This window comes from Hippopotamus amphibius, chromosome 3 (genome assembly GCF_030028045.1).
Source record: "Hippopotamus amphibius kiboko isolate mHipAmp2 chromosome 3, mHipAmp2.hap2, whole genome shotgun sequence".
NCBI lineage: Eukaryota > Metazoa > Chordata > Mammalia > Artiodactyla > Hippopotamidae > Hippopotamus > Hippopotamus amphibius.
This window is the reverse complement of record NC_080188.1, coordinates 171803076-171827160: the sequence shown is the minus strand read 5'-3', so window position 1 is coordinate 171827160 and position 24085 is coordinate 171803076. Positions and strand designations below refer to the sequence as shown.

At 36.0% G+C, this 24085-nt stretch overlaps 1 protein-coding gene across 8 annotated transcripts in view; it reads left to right on the top strand.

Moving 5' to 3' along the window:
- RASAL2 (RAS protein activator like 2) overlaps positions 1 to 24085 on the top strand; it is a 367842-nt gene that overhangs the window by 270632 nt on the left and 73125 nt on the right. For all 8 annotated transcript variants that reach the window (XM_057729587.1, XM_057729590.1, XM_057729589.1 and 5 more), the window contains one exon: positions 4192 to 4298. In XM_057729587.1, the coding sequence (XP_057585570.1) occupies positions 4192 to 4298 (107 nt within the window). The remainder of the gene's footprint in view (positions 1 to 4191; positions 4299 to 24085) is intronic.

The window sequence follows — 24085 nt, the reverse complement described above, 5'->3', positions numbered from 1 at the left end:
TCTCATTTAAGTTATTTGTAGAGGCCTTTGGAACTTAACCCTCAGTTAATATAAGCATTTCCCTTACTTTCTTTCCAAACATAATAATATTCTAGAATCACTTCAATCACATTCATTTTTCAAAATCCTAAAAAAAAGAAAAATTAAGAAAGTGCCAATAAGTGTACCTCCATAGTATTTCTGTGTGACTTGTACCTTTGGACAAAGTGCATTTCACCAGGTAGTTTTTCTTTCAGAGTAAAAAGCTAAGTCCTTATGTGTAGGCCTACAAAGTCTACATGATCCGAGCATGCCTGTCCTAATTCCTCTTAGGCTTTCTGCTATTATTTGTCCCCATGTACTGACAGCAGCCCCACTGGCCTCCCAGCTGCACTTTACCCTAGAAGCTTTGTATTGTTCTCCCTCTGTCTGCAGTGTCCCTCACTGTGATAAATCTACAAGGCTGACCTCTTCACTTCCTTAAGTATTGGTTCTCACTCACCTTCTCAGTGCATCTGTCTACCTATTCACCATAGTTACTGTAGTGAAATTACTGTACCTCTTCATCTCCCTTTCTCTATCCTACTCTTTTTCCCTCCCTGAAACACCATTTGTTACATTGACCTCATTATAAGTAAACTAAAGGCCAGGAACACACTATTATGTCTGAAAGGTAAGGTTGAGTTCTGTTTGTTGAATAGGCACTCTTCCACCAAAAGTGCCTTTGCCCTTATAATTATCCAGTTGACAATTACTTTGCCACACTTTTAAAAGAGAGCACATTAACAGAGAGGAAAATGTGTATTTTGAGGAAATGACGTTGTAATAATATATTTTGGATTTAGAGAGCCCCATTCTTCCAAAAAGCTAATTTTGTGTCAAAGCATATAAACTCAGTCACCTTGTCTTCATCTCTGGTTAGTCTGAATAACCCAGTTTCTTAATGCAGACCAGAGCAGGAAGGGTTGAAAGGGCTCACACATAACCACACAGATAGTTGGCAGAGCTTCTAAGAAAAGCACCCAGATGTTCTCTTTGTTCAGTACATCATCCTATGTGGAGCTGTATTGAATGTTATCTCTCATTATTATAAGTTGTCACCTCATCTTAGTTCATACCCAGTGGCAAAGGAAATGAAGAGAATTTAAAGAGAATTTAAAACTTAACTGGGCTTTTTATAACTTTTTTTGCCTTTCAATCTGAAGATGAAAAATATTATTTTTAGAGGGTGAGAAAGTGAACAAATTAGTTTTAGACCTTTATCTACCAAAACAATATTACATCTCTTGTCTTAGAGAGTGAGCATATTTTAAAGTAACTATAATTAAATATTGTGACTATGAAAGGAGTATTAATTTTTACAGTAGGTGAAAATAATGCAGTAGTATGTAGCATGAGGCAGGTAGGGCCGAGAGCTGTCTAATTTTGGCCGACTAGAACTGGTATAGATTTTCCATCCAAATCAGCAGAAATGTGGCTTTAAGAGCATTAAGTAGCAGCTTTCCTTTTTGCTTGGAGCTTTAATGTCAAACGTAGCTGGACCAGTTTAACATGCAGGCCAGCCTGTGACTAATCCAGCAAATTATTAATTCTGCTCTTCCTAATGCTGCTCCCCTGTTTCTAAGTGGACTTTGGTTCTTGGGGGTATATATTCTCTCAGCTTTAAAATAGTTACGAATCTTCTGAAAACTAGGCAGTCTTAATATTTCAAAAGCCTTTTCTGCATTAGCAGGCAAGTTGCATTGTTGTGGGGGCTGGGAAAGTCAAGAAGTGTAGACTTCCTCCTTTTATCATTTGTTCATTTAGCTTCTTTTGTTTCCTTACTTTTCCCTCTTTAATGGCAATTATTCAAACTTCAAAAATAATTTAATTTTTTTTGAACCCAATGATATTCTTTAAGCTACATCAGAGTCGTGATTTTTTTTTTTTCATGATACAGAAAAAGAATCTAAAGAAAAGTACAACAAAGTACATATTGTTAGAGTTTGAAATGTGGTTGCTCATTTTAGCCAAAATAATTTCAAATAGCTAAAAGCACTGAAATATATTTATGTAACGAGTTCATATGCCTGAAAACTAAAATTAGATGTTTGGAAGACAGTAAGGAAATAAGTTCCTTTTTTTTTTTTCCTTAGCCAGAACATTGCAAATTAAGGAAAACTGTTTACTAGATCATTTTATCATTGCTAATGGAACTTATTTTTCTCTCACTTTGGTTTCTCCATCAATTATTCAGAGATTAAAATATATTATACTGTAATATTCAATCTCATGTATCTTCTAATGATCAGTAATTATCACAGGAAAGATGAGATTTTCTTCTACCTTCCTGTCCCCACCTGCCTGCCCCCCATATAGAATTGCCTGACTTAGATAACCACACTTTAAAGTCATGTTCCTGAAGTCTGAAGGTCCTGTTCAGTGTGCTTTGGCAAAATGATTTGTTTAAACTCAGTGCTTTTTTCCATTCCTATGAATCTTAATTATACTACCATTTTTTAGAAATGTGCATTAGAATTCGTGTGCCTTATTCTGAAAATGGCTTTGTACATTAAGGCTCATTTAACCACTGACGGTTAGAGCTAAGTTGAGAGTTAGTGGTCATAATTTTAAAACACAGTAATAGCATGAAACTTTCTTGTACTGCAGGCATATAAGATGCTGTGTTGTCAACCTCTCGGTCATTAGGCATGTTGCGATTTGGCTCAATGTCTTAACTGTTTAGGATGTCACAGTGAAGAAATGTTTAGTCATGAAAAGAAAATCAGTGTCCAGCATGCAAAGATAGTAATAGGGTAAGCACTCCCAACTGGATTTTCATAGGAGGGACTGATTTGTGTGCATTACTGGGTCTGTGTAAAATGGTGTCCTTTTGGCACTAGCTGAATATAAATTTCAGGAAATGTTTTTTTCTTCTGCAGATTAGTGTAATACAGTGAAATTTGCTGTAACTGAGGGGAGGCAGTGGTTGGGCGTCTGCTAATAGCCTGAAAGTAACTAATGAGGATGTGCAGTCAGAACGATTGATTGAATAGCTGCAGTCCTGTGTGTTGCTTTCTCGCTTGCTCTCTCTGCAAGCTGTAGGAAGGGAGGGGGAAGAGCAAGACACAGGGAGGGAGCAAGAGAAAAAACGCTTTCTCTTAAGTGGAAGTAGCACGGATCCCAGGGGCCAGGAGGCCAGAAATGGAAGTTTAAACTGCATCTATCTTTTAAAGGGAGAACAGCAGGAATCAAAATGTCAGTCTCCGGAGTCACGATTTACTCCTTATTTTTTAAGATCTGGAAGATAACACAGAATACTTTTTTTAGGGTGTGTTTTTTTTTTCCTTGTCCATGTTGAGATTATCTAATGTTATCTGAGAAGCTGGATTCCTATATGTCTGTCAGTTGAAGTGGAGATGGGAAGCAGTTGTGATAAAGGTATATAATATGTATATATCTATCATCTGTGTGTGCGTTGTGTATGTGCATATATATATGCATATATATGTATCACTCTATAAAAAATTTTAAATGTAACCTTAATATAGTGTATAGTAATTAAATTGGAGAATACCACATCATCTGCAAAATCTGAAGCTTGTTAGGTCAGTTTGAACAGATTTAGGATTCCAGAGTAAAATCTTAGTGAGGTCATATTGCCAGAACAAGGAGAAGCTGATCTATTTTTATATCTGCATAGGCATATATGTTATTTTATCCTAGCAGCAGCTCTTAGTCTTCTCATAGACCTTTGGTTGCAAGCTGGTGAATCATCTTGTCTGCACAGAACTGAACTTTGACCTTTGTGCAGACACCATCAAATCATGTTCAACCCTAGGCTAAATTTGTTCACAAGAATATAAAAAAAATTTCATTGGATTCTATTAACTCCTATATTGCTGACATAGAGAAGTAGATTCATAAACTGTGAGATGCAAATGTTAAGTGAACTTAGAGATATTAAACATAGCTCAGAGGGAATTACTTTTTATGTGTGCATAGATGAATATATAAGCTGTCACGCTAAAACAAATTCTTAACAGTGACCAAGTCTCCCTAGAGTCTTGATAATATCTCTTTAGAGATAAAGAGACAAATTATGTAGAGATAGAATGTAATGTATTTTTAAAGCAAACTGATTTTTTTTGTGAGGAAAAAATTCTTAATTTTACAGATTAGCTAAAGATCCTAAATTTGGGTTTTTAATGATGTTTCTTTTTTCTTTTCCAGAGGTGCCAGCCGAAAGGTCCCCCCGCAGACGGAGTATCTCAGGGACCAGTACGTCAGAGAAACCCAACTCTATGGATACTGCAAATACCTCACCCTTCAAAGTACCAGTAAGTGTTTCTCTTCTCTAAAAGAATATTTTGCTTTTCTCCTTTCTTTTTAGAGTTAGAGACAGTTGCTAAGAAATCAAAACATTTTGCTCCTCAAGAATCTCTTTATCAAGTTACTAACTAAAACCTATCACAATTCTTTAAAGATGCTGGAAAGATTGTTTTTTAAAGGATGGCGTATAATGTTTTTAGCAATGAAGCCTAAGCAGAGAATGATGAGGCTCATAAAGTTGCAAAGCAAATTATCAGAGAATTAGACAGCTGTGAGTTTTAATCCTGAAGCCTGCCCTGTGCTTTGCTTAAGCCATCTTTTAGATGACCATGTAAGTGCTTAAGAAATACCCTGGAAGAAATATTCCAGTTAAAAATACTCCTTAAACTGACTAGGCAGTACTTGAGAGTCAGTATTAAATATGAAAGAATGATGAGATGGAAAGTCTGTAAGTGATCAGGTCAGCTGACCACCAGTTGCAGCCCTAGTTTGGACCTCTTTGATACAACTTGGAATAACCCAGATTTTAATTCATCCATTTTCTCTGTTTATTGAATAAGAAAGATAGTTACTTTCTAATCATATCATTTTATTAAAATTAATTATTTTTAAACTTGAAAAAAATTACATCCATGAAGTTTGTCATTATTATAGGTACAGTGGAAATCAGTATAAAGTAGAAATAGCCTTTTCTATTGGGAAAAAAAGGATTTTTTTCTCTTAATTCTGCCAAGTTAATACGTTGTGTTGTTTATTCCAATACAGTTTTTTAAAGTTAGGATGACCTTTTAAGTAGAACTGGTATTCTGAGATATGTAAGCTGGTATTTACTTGTAAATTCACCAAAGTGAATGTTTTATTTTGCATTAATCCTGAGAAGCAAGATTTCCCCTTGTTATAACTCAGTGCCTTGTAGAGTTTGTGGATATCTATTACTGTGATACCAAATTTTTACAAATCTTCTCATTTTTAAAGACCACAAGCAAATGTTGTATTAATATTCTAACCAAATTTTGACAGGAGTTTTAAAATATTGGATTTCCTGCCTTTTACTAAATTTCTTTATTCTGATAGACATAACTATTTAAAATTTGTTTTCATGAATTAAAAAGCATCTTTTCTCTCCCTTCCCTTTCTTATTTTCCTGATGAAACCAATCAAATATAGTGAAACTAACTATATTCTGTATTCGGAGTTTGGTGAAAAGGTTTCAGTTAGAACTTGAAGTTTTCATACCGTCATACTAGAATAGAATGGTGAATACTTAAGTTTTGTGTTTTTGTTTTTTAACATCAGTAACTGAAGAACAATATTCCTCTGCAATGTGGTAACATTGAAGTACTTCCTGTATTAAATCTGAAGTTCATGACTGGGTTTTTTAAATTTGAATTAATTAGCAATAACAGTTTTCATTTATATTGAAACAGTAAAGTGACAGCGAATTTAAGGTTTACTTTAATAATAAGACTAATTATTTTTGAGTAAAAGTAATAAACCAATGATGCATATACATGCAGACTAGCACTACTCACAGACCACTTATTCAGGGATTTGAACCCAGGCCCCAGCAGTGAGAGCACAGAGTCCTAAGCACTAGACCACCAGGGAATGCCCTCATTTGTTATTCTTTTTTACAATCTCGGCCACCTCATAGATTTAGAAATATTGAGGGAAAGAAGGGGCCTCTGACTAGCAAATTTCAGTCACAAAGCCCATGCACTTAGCTCTCTAGTAGAATTTAGCCATTCATAAGCCTTCATCTAGACAATTGTTTGGAAAAATAACCATCAGAACACATTGATTGCAATTTTTTTTTTAATAAATTTATTTATTTATTTATTTTATTGGCTGTATTGGGTCTTTGTTGCTGTGCGCGGGCTTTCTTTTAGTTGCGTTGAGTGGGGGCTCCTCTTCGTTGCAGTGCGCGGGCTTCTCATTGCCGTGGCTTCTCTTGTTGCGGAGCACGGGCTCTAGGCGCATGGGCTTCAGTAGTTGCAGCACATGGGCTCAATAGTTGTGGCTCACAGGCTCTAGAGCTCAGGCTCAGTAGTTGTGGCACACGGGCTTAGCTGCTCTGCGGCACGTGGGATCTTCCTGGAGCAGGGCTCGGACCCATGTCCCCTGCATTGGCAGGCGGATTCTTAATCACTGCACCGCCTAGGAAGCCCTGCAGTTTTTTTTAATGGAAAAAAAATTTTTTAATTAAAAAAAAATGGCAGTAAGTAGAGGCAGGAGGCAGAGACAATAAAAAACAATGAGTCGTAAAAACAATCTGAATCCATTTAGGATAAAGACAAATATCGATATACTTATCAATAGTCCTTAAGGGTACCATTGTATTACAGGATGGATGGTGCATAGTGCAGTAATCGACATTGATAATAATAGTCCTAAATCATCAAGGAAAAGTGAAATTATATTGATTGTACCAGGCTTTTTTAGCGTGGAAACTGTGTAATACTGTGTGATATATATCCATTGAGAATATTTAAAATCTTAAAGATATGAGAAGCTTTATAAAACTTGTTTTTCAGAAAAATCTGGTTTATGAAGTTCCTCACTCCTTGATAATGCTAAATAAATAATTTATATTCTTTTAAGAGAAACCAAAATATGCTGGCTAAATGAGACACTGCAGTACTTGGATGTCTGTGGAAGTACATTATATTTTTTAAATCTGCATATGATACCAGTAGCTAATGTGACTTATATCACTTAAATGTATTGCTGGAAGAAGTATGTTTTCAGATGAACACAAAATATTTTTGTAATAAATATCACAAAAGACATTCTGAATATGGGAAAGCAGTACAAAAAGGAACCTAACTTTGAGATACTTAACTTTGTTGCTTATATAGTACCTCAGAGATCATTTTCATGCTAACTTTATGAAAGCGCAGGAGTGAGATTTAAGCACAGGTACCTGGGGTTCTAAGATTCAGGTGTCTTTACTGTGGTGAACAGCACGTTCGCTACCCATCAGGAAGACCAAAAAGGAGCTAGTTGTGGACTCTCCAAAAGGGCCTTATTCTTCCAAGATCTATTTTTAGGCTTACTGAGGGCAGACGAAATAGATTTTTAACAAGTCTTGATGGAAATCATTGACAGTGACCCACTTAATGAATGCTTACTTTGGGCAAAGTATTGGTGATTCGCCAATTGATATTAATGAAAGTATTGATACTTTCTTGGCTCTTTACTTGGTACTGGGGAAACAGAAATGAACACAACAGAATTTCCATACAAGAGAAATTAACGTCTAGAAGCAAGAGACAGAAAAATGACCAGATTCATAAGGAGGTAGATGAGCATAGTGACACCAGTTTTTAACGATGCACTGTGTAAGCTAAGGCTTTATCAAGGAGGCAGTATTTCAGCTGCATTTCAAAGGCTGAATGAAAATAGTTGACAGGGGAAGGAGAGTATTCCAGGCTGAGGGAATAGCATTCTGGGAAGACAGACTTCATAAGGTGACTCACGCTTCAAGGGAATATGGGAAAGGTTCACTGAGGCAAGAATCAAAAAGCATGTAGGCAAAAATGGCAAGAGAGAGGGTGGAGAGGTAGGTTGGGGCAAGACAGTGAGTGGGTTTGTTTGTCAAGCTTAACTAAATTTTGTTGGTCACTAAAGCATTAAAGATTGGTTTAATTGAAATATTTGTCTTAGCTCAAAAGCTAAACCAAGATATATAAATATTGGGACGTTTTGTTAAATTACTTGACTCTAACCTAAGTGACTCTTCTTGCTATCACTATCTCAACTCGGTGATAGGTAAGGGGCTGTGATTCAATAGAAGGCCAGTCCAGCATCCACACCTGGCTATCAACTGACACTGCTGATAGTTTGAGAGTAGTGGTTAGCCTTAGAGAGATCCCCAGAAGTCAGTGGGTAAAAGTTGTTTGTATCCTGCTGTCTGCTGCTGGATAAGGCAGAAAGGATATATGTCTTTGTATATCTTTGTATATCTCCCTCATTCCCCCAAATTTACATTTTCTGAATTTAAAATGGATAACTAGTAAGTAGTATATTCACGTATATCCCTTACTTAGTCTAATCCATCTTTATGCAGATAGTAGACAGCAGAGTCAATAAGTTTAAAAATAAGAACATAAGAAATGAAAGAGGGAACCCATATGGCCACTGAACCTATAGGTTAAGGTAAAGTCTTAGCTTTTGGAAATGTTTAAATGTATTTGTACTTGTATCTAATCACAGGCATAAGAAAAGCAGGGATCTGAAGGATAGTTATTCAGTTCTTCCTCCACTTTGATTCCATATCTCTTCACCTTAATTCCAATTGCAGTTGTTTGTAGGTCTCTGCCCCTCATTAGATAATAAATATCTCTTCTACTTATCTTTTTTTTTTAATTGGAGTGTAGTTGCTTTACAATGTTGTGTTAGTTTCTACTGTACAGCAAAGTGAATCAGCTGTACGTATACATATATCCCCTCTTTTTTGGATTTCCTTCCCATTTAGGTCACCTCAGAGCATTGAATAGAGTTATCTTTGTAGCTACCCCAATGCCTAACAACAGAGCTTTGCACATAGGAAACACTCAACAAATAATTGTTGAGTGGATAAAATATACATGAATTATCTAAGAACCTGAATCAGGTGAATATGTTTCACACTCACTCTCTTGGTGTTACAGATGATGTTTGTAGTTGAATGGATTACTAAACCATTTAATAACCACTAAGAGATAATTTGGAGTAAAGGAGTGCACCTGTGCAAAATAGTTGCCTTTTTTTTTCTCTTCAACAAAGAGAGATCTTAATTTATATTTGGAATTCAGGGCTATGGTATTTTATGTATATAGTGTATGCTCTTTCTACTTATATTGGTAAGTGAAACTAGATAGGATTCTTTATTTAATGATTTATCTCTGTGGATATTTCTTTGAGTCATTTAGATGTCATACATATGTTTTTGCAGATTTGAGTTGTAACTATTAGATTCTTCAGAAACAATAGTTTTTGCCTCTTTTTAAAGAGCCTATTTTTCATTTTTTTCTTTAACATCCCACTAAACTTTTTGCCTTTGTTATATTTGTGTTTTCCTTTAAGTAAAAGATCCATTTATGTTTTATATATTGTTAAAACTACATTTAAATGATGTTACAAGAGTGATTGGGAAGAAATGAGTAAACTAATGAAAAGTTATCCAGGTACTTTAATTCAGAAAGGGAATATGCTAACATCTTGTATATATTTGTTTCACATTGCCTGAGTTTTTGTAACAGGCTTCTTTCTTTAATACTCTATTTATAAAATGACTCTTGATATTTATGATTTTTGTATCACTTCTCCTGAGACGATGCCATCAATTTAGCTTTGGCTAAAAGAAAGCTGCTGTATTCCACGCCAGGTGCTCCACTTAGTGTTCTCATTTCCATAACACAGTGGTCTGAGTTGGCCTTCCCTGTGAATGTAACACAATGCAGTCGCAGCTGCTTCATTTATATTAGCTTTGAGCTTGGCTCTGAAAGAACTGAGGCACTAAAATATATGCCAAGACAACCAGAAAGCAAAGTTGAACTAAAGCAGTAGCTGACTATTCCTATGTAACCTTTCTTGTGTTCTTGTCACAGTGACACCTGAGCAGTCCCAATCAGACATACTAGATACAAAGGACTGTCAAAGGGGGAAAGCTTTGCATAGTTTTTAGAAGAAAGTAAAGCTTTAGAGGAATAAATGTACACTAAGTTAAATTCCTGTTAAAAAAAAAAGAAAGAAAAAATGTTATATCCTTTCTTAAGTATTGAGATATCAGGCTCAGTTGGTATTAGCCATTGTTTTGAATAGAATCCTCAATAAGATCTTTGTTTTTCCAAGTTAAACAAAGAGACAGAACGCTTCACACCCAGTTAATAAAGACCAGAAAGTGTTCATTGTCTAAACCAGTGGTTTTCAACTCACTATACATAAAAATCATCGAAGGAACTTAAAAAAATACTGCTGCCCGGGCTCCACCTCAGACCAGTTAAATCAACATCTCTGGACTAGAACCCAGTCTTCTGTATTTTTTAAAGCCTTTCCAGATGATTCTAACATGCAACCAGGGTTGAGGACTATTAGTCTAAATGATTGGTTAAAGTATTAGGAACCCACCTCAGTCAATGTGTTCCCTGTGAACATCAGTGCCTTCTTTTCTACCTTCAAGTCTGCAGTAAAAAACTAGCAAGTGTCTACGAGGCCACCATCACCCTGATACCAAAACCAGGCAAAGATGTCACAAAAAAAGAAAATTACAGGCCAGTATCACTGATGAATATAGATGCAAAAATCCTCAACAAAATACGAGCTAAGAGAATCCAACAGCACATTAAAAAAGTCACACACCATGATCAAGTGGGGTTTATCCCTAGAATGCAAGGATTCTTCAGTATATGCAAATCAATCAATGTGATACATCATATCAACAAATTGAAGGATAAAAACCATATAATAATCTCAATAGATGCAGAAAAAGCTTTTGACAAAATTCAACATCCATTTATTGATAAAACTCTCCAGAAAATGGGCATAGAAGGAAATTACCTCAACATAATAAAAGCCTTATATGACAAACCGACAGCCAACATCATTCTAAATGGTGAATAACTGAAAGCATTCCCTCTAAGAACAGGAACAAGACAAGGGTGCCCACTCTAATCATTATTATTCAACATAGTTTTGGAAGTTTTAGCCACAGCAATCAGAGAAGAAAATGAAATAAAAGGAATCCAAATTGGAAAAGAAGAAGTAAAATTGTCACTCTTTGCAGATGACATGATATTTTATTATACGTAGAAAACCCTAAAGATTCCACCAGAAAACTGCTAGCACTAATTGATGAATTTAGTAAGGTAACAGGATACAAAATTAATGCTCAGAAATCTCTTGCATTCCTATACACTAACAACGAAAGAGCAGAAAGAGAAATTAAGGAAACTCCCATTTATCATTGCAACAAAAAGAATAAAATACCTAGGAATAAACCTGCCTAAGGAGGCAAAAGACCTGTATGCAGAAAACTATAAGACACTGATGAAAGGAATCAAAGATGATACAAACAGATGGAGAGACATACCATGTTCTTGGATTGGAAGAATCAACATTGTGAAAATGACTATCCTACCCAAAGCAATTTACAGATTCAACACAATCCCTATCAAATTACCAATGGCATTTTTCACAGAACTAGAACAAGAAATGTTACAATTTGTATGGAAATGCAAAAGACCCCAAATAGTCAAAGCAATCTTGAGAAGGAAAGACAGAGTTGGTGGAATCAGGCTTCCTGACTTCAAACTATACTACAAGGCTACAGTGACAAGACAGTATGGTACTGGCACAAGAACAGAAATGTAGATCAATGGAACAGAATAGAGAACCCAGAGGTAAACCCATGCACATATGGGCACCTTGTCTTTGACAAAGGAGGCAAGAATATACAATGGAAAAAAGACAGCCTCTTCAATAAGTGGTGCTGGGAAAATTGGACAGCTACATGTAAAAGAATGAAATTAGAACACTTCCTAACACCATACACAAAAATAAACTCAAAATGGATTAAAGACCTACATGTAAGGCCAGACACTATAAAACTCCTGGAGGAAAACATAGGCAGAACACTCTGTGACATACATCAAAGCAAGATCCTTTCTGACCCACCTCCTAGAATGATGGAAATAAAATCAAGAATAAACAAATGGGACCTAACGAAACTTAAAAGCTTTTGCACAGCGAAAGAAACCGTAAACAAGACAAGAAGACAACCCTCAGAATGGGAGAAAATATTTGCCAACAAAGCTACTGACAAAGGATTAATCTCCAAAATATATAAGCAGCTCATGCAGCTTAATACCAAAAAAGCAAATAACCCAGTCCACAAATGGGCGGAAGACCTAAATAGACATTTTTCCAAAGAAGACATGCAGATGGCTAACAAACACATAAAAAGATGCTCAGCATCACTAATCATTAGAGAAATGCAAATCAAAGCCACAATGAGGTATCACCTCACACGGGTCAGAATGGCCATCATCAAAATATCTAGAAACAATACATGTTGGAGAGGGTGTGGGAAAAAGGGCACTCTCCTGCACTGTTGGTGGGAATGTAAGTTGGTACAGCCACTATGGAAAACAGTATGGAGGTTCCTTAAAAAACTAAAAATGGAGCTACTGTATGGCCCAGCAATCCTACTACTGGACATATACCCAGAGAAAACCAGAATCCAGAAAGAAACATGTACCATAATGTTCATTGCAGCACTATTTACAATAGCCAGGACATGGAAGCAACCTAAATGCCCATCAACAGATGAATGGATAAAGAAGATGTGGCACATATATACAGTGGAATATTACTCAGCCATAAAAAGGGATGAAATTGAGTTATTTATAGTGAGGAGGATGGACCTAGAGTCTGTCATACAGAGTGAAGTAAGCAAGAAAGAGAAAAATAAATACCATATGCTAACTCATATATATGGAATCTAAAAAATATGGTTCTGATGAACCCAGTGACAGGGCAAAAATAAAGATGGAGATGTAGAGAACAGACTTGACACAGGGTGGGCGGGGTGGGGATGGCGAAGGGGAAGCTGGGACGAAGTGAGAGAGTAGCATTGACATATATACACTACCAAATGTAAAATACATAGCCAGTGGGAAGCTGCTGCATAACAAAGGGAGATCAACTTGATGATTCGGTGATGACTTAGAGGGCTGGGATAGGGAAGATGGGAGGGAGTCACAGGAGGGAGGGCATATGGGGATATATGTATAAATACAGCTGATTCACTTTGGCGTGCAGAAAAAAACTGGCACAACAGTGTAAAGCAATTATATTCCAATAAAGAGCTTAACAAAAGAAAAACTAGCAAGTGATAGTTTCTCAGTGGCCCACTATCACTCACAAACAAGTTGCTGTGTTGTGTATTAGTCGCCTTTCTAAGTGTTTACCACAGTCAGTTCAGATGACCAGTCTAATTTTACAAAATACTTGGTTTATTGTGGCAGAGTGACCTCTGACCAGCCTAAGAATCTCCATTTTAGTGGTAAAATATTCAGTTTGAATTCATAGCACCCGAGCTACAATACTATTTCAATTTTTGTATTCTCATTGCTATTGTATTCCAGGACACTTAAAGTTCTTTCCTCTGCTGCTTAAAGAGTCTTTATTCATCTTCCCTCCTTCTCTTTCCTGACCATCTGCATGGAGTTAAAATCCATAATAGTATCACCTTTTAGTGATACCTTTCAGTAAAGAGTACATTTATATTCATATATGTATGAATATATAGTATGTGAATATATATTCATGTTATATATCTATCAAAATATTACCACCAGAGGTAAAAATAATATAATAAACATAGGGATGTCAGGAAAGAAAAATTATAGTCTGAAGATATTAAATATTAACTATACCTTTAAATCATTTTGCAATCTAAATGGTTATAATTTTAAAATCTTTTAATGATAAATACCTTAAAAATATAAAAATTGGAGAAAAGAATAAAGGATTAAAGTTAGATACTACCCCTTAAGAGGGGATAGAAAGCAGATAGCAAATACCTGGAGGAAATGGGAGCAGGCATGGCAGGGAATATTGCCAGAATCCTAAACTTGAAAGAATCAAAGAAACATGGAAACCCTCTTCAATCTATGGTTACTCCTAGAAATAGGTTCACAGTAGTGCCAGCTAGTACAGATTCCAACTTATCCTGCGCTGGAGAAGAAGGCTGTTTGAGAGAGGATAGGATGAACTCAAATATAGTTCATTCTTATGGATAGTGTACTATAAGGCTATCTCCTCAAAGCCAGGGTATTTTTCTCCTGTTTTAATGGGAGAATAAAGGCTTAACTCCTTTCATATCACAACTTGAGATAAACATTTTGAAGGGCTAATACTCACTTAGGAGAGCATATAGTTAGCCACTAAGTATAACTGATATCAGATGCTTTCTCCTTTCAAAGAAATTAGGAAGTTAGAAATATATAAAGGAATCCTTGCCAACTTCTTGATTTGCTAGGGTTAGCTATATACAGAAAGGTTATTTTTGCACTTCTTAGCTATGCTTGTAGTCAACAAAGTGCAAGCATTGCTGGTAAACAATAATACCCCTGAGTTGCCTTCCTACCATCAGGCCATTTAATTTTATAACCAGTGCCAGTACCCTTCCACTGGATGTTTAAATGCTTTGTTTGTTTTATTTTAAACATCTATTAATTTCAATTTATCATTAATTTTTTTAACTAAAATCTAGTTGAGGTACGTTATATTCTTTTCAGGTGTACTGCATAGTGCTTTGACATTTGCATACAGTGAAATGATCCCCTTGATGTCTAATAATGATCTGTCCCCATACAGAGTTATTACAATATTATTCACCATATTCCTTATGCTGTATATTACATCCCCATGGCTTATTTATTTTATAACTGGAGGCTTATACCTTTTAATCCCCTTCCTATTTTGCTCTGTCTTCTTTGGCAACCACCATTTGTTCTCTTATCTGTGAGGCTGTTTTCATTTTGTTTTGTCTGTTTTGTTTTTACATTCCACATATAAGTGAGATCATAGTGTAGTTGTCACTGTCTGACTTTATTTCACTTAGCATAATACCCTCTAGATCCATCCATGTTGTCACAAATGGCAACATTTTATTTTTTAATGGCTGAGTAATATTCTAGTGTGTGTGTGTGTGTTACACACAAACATACATATACATACATACTACATCTTCTTCATCCACTTATCTATCAGTAGATACTTAGGTTGTCCATATCTTGGGTATTGTAAATAATGCTGCAGTGAACATTGGTGTGCATGTCTTTTCAAATTAGTGTTTTTGTTTCCTTCAGGTAAATACAGAAGTGGAATTGATGGATCTATGGTAGTTCTACTTTTAATTTTTTGAGGAACCTCCATACTGTTTTCCATACTGGTTGTACCAATTTACCTTCCCATCAATGGTAGTTAAATGTTCCCATATCTCCACTTCCTTGTCACCACTTCTTATTTGTTGTCTTTTTGATGTTAGCCATTCTGAGACACCACCTCATTGTGGTTTTGATTCGTATTTCCCTGATGATTAGTGATGTTGAGCATCTTTTCATGTGTCTGTTGGCCCTCTGTATGTCTTCTTTAGAAAAAATATCTCTTCAGGTCCTCCACCCATTTATTAATCAGCTTGTTTGTTTTTTTGATGATGAGTTGTATAAGTTCTTTGTATATTTTGGACATTAACCCCTTATTGGATATATTATTTGCAAATATTTTATTCTATCCAGTAGGCTGTCTTTTTTGTTTTGTTGATGGTTTCCTTCACTGTGCAAAAACGTTCAAGTTTAATGTAGTCCCATTTGTTTATTTTTGCTTTTGTTTCCCTTGCCTGAGGGGACAACTCCAAAAAATATCAGTAAGACTGATCTCAAAGAGCATACTGCCTATATTTTCTTTTAGGAATTTTATGGTTTCAGGTCTTACAGTTGGGTCTTTAATCCATCTTGAATTTATTTTTGTATATTGTGTGAGAACATAGTCCAGTTTGACTCTTTTGCATATAACTCTCCAGTTTTCCCATTTATTGAAAAGGTTGTTTTTTCCTTATTGTATATTCTTGCCTCCTTTGTCGTAGATTAATTGACCACATAAGCATGGATTTTGTCTGGGCTCTATATTCTGTTCCATTGATCTGTGTGTCTATTTTTATGCCAGTACCATACTGTTTTGATTACTGTAGCTTTGTAGTATAGTCTAAAGTCAGAGCGTGCAATTCCTCCAGCCCTGTTCTTCTTTCTCAAGAAAAAATTATTTTGGCTATTCAGGGTCTTTTATGTTTCTATACAAATTTTAAAGTTATTTGTTCTAGTTCTGTGAAAAATGCCCTTAGTATTTTGATAGAGATTGCATTGAATCTGTAGATTGCCTTGGGTAGTATGGTCATTTTAACAACATTAATTCTTCCCATCCATGAACATGGTATACCTTCCTATCTGTTTGTGTTGTCTTAAATTTCTTTCATTCGTGTCTTATACTTTTCAGAGTACAGGTCTTTTACCTCCTTAGGTAGGTTTGTTCTTAGATATTTTATTCTTTTTAATGCAATCATAAATGGGATTGTTTCCTTAATTTCTCTTTCTGATAGTTTGTTGATAGTGGATAGAGATGCAGCAGATTTCTGTATATGAATTTTGTCCTGCAACTTTACTGAGTTCATTGATGAGCTTTAGTAGTTTTCTGGTGGTGTCTAGGATTTTCTACATATAGTATCATGTCATCTTCAAACAGTGACAGTTTTACATCTTCCTTTCTAGTTTGGGTTCCTTTTATTTCTTTTTCTTATATGATTGCTGTGGCTAGGACTTCCTGTGCTATGTTGAATTAAAGTGGAAAGAGTGAGCATCCTCGTCTTGTTCCTGATCTTAGAGGAAGTAATTTCAGCTTTTCACTGTTGAGTGTGATGTAAGGTGTGGGCCTATCATATGTGATCTTTATTATGTTGAGGTATGTTCCTGCTATGCCCACTTTCTGGAGAATTTTTATCATAAATGACATTGAATTTTGTCTGAAGCTTATTCTGCATCTGTTGAGATAGATGCAGCATCATATGATTATGATGATAATCATATGATTTTTATTCTTCATTTTGTTAATGTGGTGTATCACATTGATTGATTTGCAGATATTAAAAAATTCTTGTGTCCCTGGGATAAATCCCTCTTGATCATGGTATATGATTTTTTTAATGTATTATTGGATTTGATTTGCTAATATTTTGTTAGGGATTTTTGCATCTATGTTACCAGTGATCTTGGTCTGTGATTTGATTTTCTTCTCTTTCTCTTTCCTCCCTTCCTTCCTTCCTTCCTTCCTCCCTTCCTCCCTCCCTCCCCCCCTTCTTCCTTTCTTTCTTCCTTCCTTCCTTCCTTCCTTCCTTCCTTCCTTTCTTTCTTTCTTTTTCTTTCTTTCTTTCTTTCTTTCTTTCTTTCTTTCTTTCTTTCTTTCTTTCTTTCTTTCTTTCTTTCTTTCTTTCTTTCTTTCTTTCCCTTTCTTTCTTTCTTTCTTTCTTTCTCTCTTTTTCTTTCTCTCTTTCTCTCTTTCTCTCTTCTCTCTTTCTTTCTTTCATCTTTGTCTTGTTTTGGTATCAGGGTAATGCTGGTCTCATAGAATGAGTTTGGAAGCATTTCTTCCTCTCCAATTTTTTGGAGTAGTTTGAGAAGGATAGGTGTTAACTCTTCTTTAAATGTTTAATAGAATTCACCTGTGAAGCCATCTGGCCCTGGACTTTTGTTTATTGGGAGTTTTTTTAAATTACTGATTCAGGGAGTTCTCTTATGTTCCAGTTGTTAGGACTTGGCACTTTTACTGCCATGGGCCCAGGTTCAATCCCTGGTCAGGGAACTAAGATCCCACAGGCCTCACGGTGTGGCCAAAAATAAATAAATATATGTAATTAATTAATTAGTAACTGGTAATAGGTCTGTTAATATTTTCTGTTTCTTCCTGGTTCAGTCTTGGAAGATTATACATTTCTAGGAATTTGTCCATTTCTTCTGGGTTGTCCACTTTATTGGTATATAGATGCTCCAAGTAGTCTCTTATGATCCTTTGTCTGTTGCTGTCAGTTGTAACTTCGCTTTTTTCATTTCTGATGTTATTGATTTGAGCCCTATCTCTTTTTTTCTTGATGAGGCTGGTTAAAAGTTTATCAATTTTATTTATCTTTTCAGAGAACCAGCTCTTAGTTTCATTGTTTTTTTTATTGTCTTTTTAGTCTCTAGTTCATTTATTTCCACTCTAATCCTCATTATTTCTTTACTTCTCCTTACTTTCAGCTGTATTTGTTCTTCTTTTTCAAGTTCCTTTAGGTGTAAGTTTAGACTGTTTACTTGAGGTTTTTCTTGTTTCCTGAGGTAGACTTGTATCACTGTAAACTCCCCTCTTAGAACTGCTTTTACTGTGTCCCTTAGATTTTAGATCACTGTTTTCATTTATCATTTTGCTCCAGCAATTTTTTAATTTTCTCTGATTTCTTCAGCCACCTGTTGGTTGTTTACTAGCATGCTGTTTTTGGAGGTTTTTTTCCCTAGTGGTTGATTTCTAGTCTCATATTGTTGTAGTCAGAAAAGATACTTGATGTGATTTCAGTCTTCTTAAATTTGTTGAGAATTCTGTGACCCAGCATGTAATCTATCCTGGAGAATGTTCCGTGTGCACCAAATGTGCATTCTGCTGTTTTTGGATGAAATGTTCTCATTATTTATACTATATATATATCACATCTCATCTCATCTAATTTGTCATTTAAAGCAAGTGTTTCCTTGCTGATTTTCTGTCTGGATAATTTGTCCATTGATGTAAGTAGGGTATTAAAGTCCCTTACTATTATTGCCTTAATGTCAGTTTCTCCTGTTATGTTTGTTAATATTTGCTTTATGTATATAGGTGCTCCTACGTTGGGTACACATGTATTTACAATTGTTATATCTTCTTGTCAGATTGATCCCTTTATGATTATGTAATGTCCTTCTTTGTCTCTTGTAACAATCTTTCTTTTAAAGTCTATTTTGCCTGATAAAAGTATTGCTACCCCAGCTTTCTTTTCTTTTCCATTTGCGTGGAATACTCTCTTAGCTTTTGCTAGTGATGAGATCTTTTTTTTTTTTTATAAATTTATTTATTTATTTAATTGGCTGTGTTGAGTCTTTTTTTTTTTTGCTGTGCGCAGGCTTTCTTTTTAGTTGCGGTGAGTGGGGGCGACTCTTCGTTGTGGTGTGCAGGTTCCTCATTGCCGTGGCTTCTCTAGTTGTGGAGCACAGGCTCTAGGCCCGTGGACTTCAGTAGTTGCAGCACATGGGCTCAATAGTAATGGCTCACGGGCTCTAAAGCGCAGGCTCAATAGATGTGGCACACGGGCTTAGTTGCTCCACAGCATGTGGGATCTTCCTGGAGCAGGGATCGAACCTGTGTCCCCTGCATTGGCAGGCAGATTCTCAACCACTGCGCTACCTAGGAAGCCCCTGATGAGATCTTCATATTAGAGGGATGTTATGACTTTTTATAGCAATGTAATTAATGATCCACAAATGAGGAAATATAAAGTGATATTGTTTTGGACAACCTTCTTCTAAACAGTCTTCTGTTAGTATCCTCCTAACACATAGTTCCAGTGTCCCAGAGTAATTTAAATTAAAGCTTGATCCAAACTGCACCCACTTATGTCTTTTCTCAAAAACTGTTTTCCCCCTGAATTTCTAACATTGTAGCACTACAAATTTCTTCAGTTTCCAGAGCCAAAAACCTAAGAGCCAGGCCCAGCTTCATGAACATGAGACCAGTGCAGTGCCCAGGGACTGCACTCAGGAAGGCCCTCTGCATGGCGTTTAATGCTCAGTGGTTGCCATCTCAAAATTCTTAATGATTTATTTTTGGATTTGTGTTTTGTAAGTGAAGTCCAGCTGGATAATGGAGCATGTGCAGGAACTTGGAACCAAGGCATAGTACCATCTCCCACTGCCTCTCTGGGATGGATTCTACATTCCCCACTTTCCCACCCCTTGGAACCCCAGGCACCCTTCTTCTTTCTGCCTCACCCAGCCACAGCTGTCACTCTCTCACCGTAGCGGGGTCTGTGCACAAGCACAGGAAAGGTAGGGATTAGGCTGCACACTCTTGGTGGGGCTGTCCTTGCCCTTTTCTGTCATCTTCACTGGTGTCTGGCAGGTGGCCAAAGACCACAACTCAGTTGAGGCAAGCCTCTTGTTCATCCCCAATTCCAGGCACCTGGTGAGTTGGAGTGGCAGCCATGGAAAGAGAAGAAGCCTGGCTCGATTTCCCTGCCCTGGACCAGGGCATGGCACATGGGTTTGGTGGCTGGGGAGGGGCAACTTAGTAGCCAGTGGGTCACCCACACAGTGAGTTGTGGGCTAGGGCCCCAGGCATCTGCGAAGGTCTGTATTTCTTTTCCTCGTGCCCGAGGGAACATGACATTAAATAGCAAATTAAAAATACAATGGCAGATGGAGAGAGAGACTGCTGGGAAACATTTTCTATTTTAGTACCTTTAATGGCACTGTTTTCCTGCTTTTTGAACAAGGGACCTAATATTTTGCACTGAGCCCCTCAAAATATGTAGCTGGTTCCATCTAATACAGTAGAGATTTTAATTCATCTCCTGGCCTCTGATTCCTCCTTCACCCACTTTAGCTTTCACACTGCTGCCAGAGAGGTCTCTTTAAAATTTAAATCTGATGATTACTTGACTCCCTCTTGCTTAAAGTCTTTTAGTAGCTCTATATGGTCCCACGCCCATGGATATGACCAAATTTTCTGTATTTTATTTGGCTTGCACGGTGGGTTCTTTCCACTCTCCTCCCTCTCTCCCTTCTTCTTTCCCCTCATTTGAATGTCTTTAGACATAGGCAGCTTTTCCTTCAAAAAGCATTGGTTACCTGCTGAAAGCTTTTGCGTTTAACTTATGTTTTACTGGATGACCAAAACCAAAGTTAACTTGGCACAGAGAGCCTTTCATTGCCTAGTTTTGGGCTGCCCTTCCAGTCTCATTTCTTTATACCCAATACCCCCTTCCCTACTCCCAGTTCTTTAAGCCTCCAAAGAGTGTTCCATCTTAGTGCTCCATCTTTATTAGAGGTCCTCAAACAGGTTTTCTCAGGTTTCTTTGTATAGTTCTGCTTAGTAAAGCCACTTTCTGTACTCCCTGAAAGTATTCTCATCCTTAAAAACTCAGCTCCAGTGTCTCCATACCTCTTGTAGGCAACATTAGCCTTGACCTTCCCTGTTCTTCCTTTGGAATGTGTATTTATTTGTCCATTATAATACTGATACCATTGTATCATAGGGCCATTATGTATATAGTTGCCTTCCCTGGTCTGTAATATTCTAGTTAGTAGTCTCCAGAATGGGGTGTACATACACAGCACAATCCATTTGGGTTGCAGAAAGAAAATAATAAATGTTTGATTTTTAAAATTTTACTCATAAAATTTTTATGTTATTGACTGTTTTATAGTCATACATCAGAACATTCTTATTTTTATAAGTGAACAGTTTTAGGAATGCACACCAACAATATTTTACTCATTTGATACATAATCCAGACAATTTAAAAACTACTCTTCTAGGAGGGTTCCTTTTTCTCCATTCCCTCTCCAGCATTTATTATTTGTAGACTTTTTGATGATGGCCATTTTGACTGGTGTGAAGTGATACCTCATTATAGTTTTGATTTGCACTTCTCTAGTAATTAGCAGTGTTGAGCATATTTTCATGTGCCTTTTGGCCATCTGTATGTCTTCTTTGGAGAAATGTCTATTTAGATCTTCTGCCCATTTTTTGATTGAATTGTTTGGTTTTTTGGTATTGAGCTGTATGAGCTGTTTTTATATTTTGAGATTAATCCCTTGTCGGTCGCATCATTTGCAAATATTTTCTCCCTTCTGGGGGTTGTCTTTTTGTTTTGTTCATGGTTTCCTTTGCTATGCAAAAGCTTTTAAGTTTAATTAGATACCATTTGTTCATTTTTGGTTATTTGCATTACTCTAGGAGAGGGATCCAAAAAGATATTGCTGTGATTTATGTTAAAAATTCTTCTGCCTGTGTTTTCTTCCAGGAGTTTTATACTATCTGGTCTTACATTTAGGTCTTTAATCCATTTTTAGTTTATTTTTGTGTGTGGTGTTAGAGAATATTCTAACTTCATTCTTTTACATGTAGCTGTCCAAATTTTCCCAGTGCCACTTATTGAAGAGACCATCTTTTCTCCATTGTATAGTCTTGCCTCCTTTGTCTTAGATTAATTAACCATAGGTGTGTGGGTTTATTTCTGGGCTTTCTATCCTGTTCCATTGATCTATGTTTCTCTTTTTGTGCCAGTACCATACTGTTTTGATTATTGTAGTTTTGGTAATGGAAATTAGTACAGCTACTACGGAGGTAGCTTAAAAAACTGAAAATTCAGCTATTGTATGATCCTGCAATCCTACTCCTGGGCATATATCCAGGGAAAATAATTCAAAAAGATATATGCACACACACACAAAAGATACATGCACCCCAATGTTCATTGCAGCACTATTTACAATAGTCAAGACATGAAAGCAACCTAAATGTCCATCAACAGGTGAATACATAAGGAAGATGTGGTATATTTATACAATGGAATAATACTCAGCCATAAAAAAGAATGAAATAATGCCATTTGCAGCAACATGGATGGACCTAGAGATTATCATACTAAGCGAAGTAAGTCAGAGAAAGACAAATATCATATGGTATTGCTTATGTGTAGAATTTAAAAAGTGATACAAATGAACTTATATACAAAATAAAAATAGACCCACAGACATAGAAAACAAACTTATGGTTACCAAAGGGGAAAGGGGAGGGAGAGAGATAAAATAAGAGTTTGGAATTAACAGATACACACTACTATATATAAAATAGGTAGCCAACAAGGACTTACTAGCACAGGGAACTATACTCAATATTTTGTAATAACCTATAAAGGAAAAGAATCTGAAAAAAAGTAGATGTATATGTATATGTATCTATAACTGAATCACTTTGCTGTATACTGGAAACTAACACAACATTGTAAATCAACTATACTTCAATAAAAATAAAACTTAAAAAATAATAACAATATTAAAAACACTCTTTTAGAAAATCAAGACTATATCTTATTCATCTTATAACTCCAGCACTGACCTTTTCTTTTTCCTAATCTGTTTATGAAAACTCAATAAATAGGTGACATTCACAGTTGCCCAAGATATGCACTTTGCAGAGACGCTAACCTTTTATGCCATAGCATCTTCATCATTAGGTGATGGTTTTAAATTAATCAACATTGTACACTGGATTTTTTAAAAAAGATTCTACATTAATCTGTGAAATAAAGTAGAATTAAGGCTGGAATACAGTGAGTAGAAATAAATAATTTTCTTTCACTGGAAGCCCTGTGAGATTATTGGTAGAAAGAGTGACTCCTAGGGACTATCTTAGTTTGCTTCTCACTCGAAGAATAATTGGAAGTGTAGGAATGTGGTCTGCTCTCAGCTTTTTAAAGCTTAAATGAAAAAAAAAAAGATACTACAACGAACAGAAGTGAAGGTCAAAACCTGATGATCTATCCTTGGCCACGTGGGCTCATATCTTATGCAGTCAGTGAGACCATCACTGTCACTCAGGAGCACTTGTCTATTAAAATCAGCTACCTGCAGTTGAAAAAGGCTTTGCACTCTTCTGCTCATGTGATCCAAGGCCAGTGTCACCTCCCTTTTTAATTCTGCCAGAGTATCAGTACAAGGATTTCATATTATTAGCATTTAAGAATTTGGACCTAGAACAGGGAAAAGAGTAGCAAAAACCATATTTGTTTAATATATGTTCAGCTAGCATCTCCATTATGTGACCAAGAACAAATTGTTTGACCTCTTCTAAGGCATATGGTGCCTTTTTTATGATAATGAAATACCACACAAATATTTTAAGATCCTTGCAGGTTTGCAGATTAAAAGGTATTATATACTAAGAATTAATTTGTTAATATTTGGGGGCCTAAATTCATAATGGAAAAAAAAATCTTTGCAGCATTAAAAAGGAGTATAATTAGGAAATAGCCTCTAGGAGTTATATAAATATGCCTAGTAAAATCTTTTCCGTGGTGCACTTCTCCTTGCCCTCCCCCACTTTATTCTATACTTAAAAAAAAATAACTAAAAGCCTATGCTGATAGACATTAGTAAAGAGTAATTACATTGTTTTACTTTGTATCTTT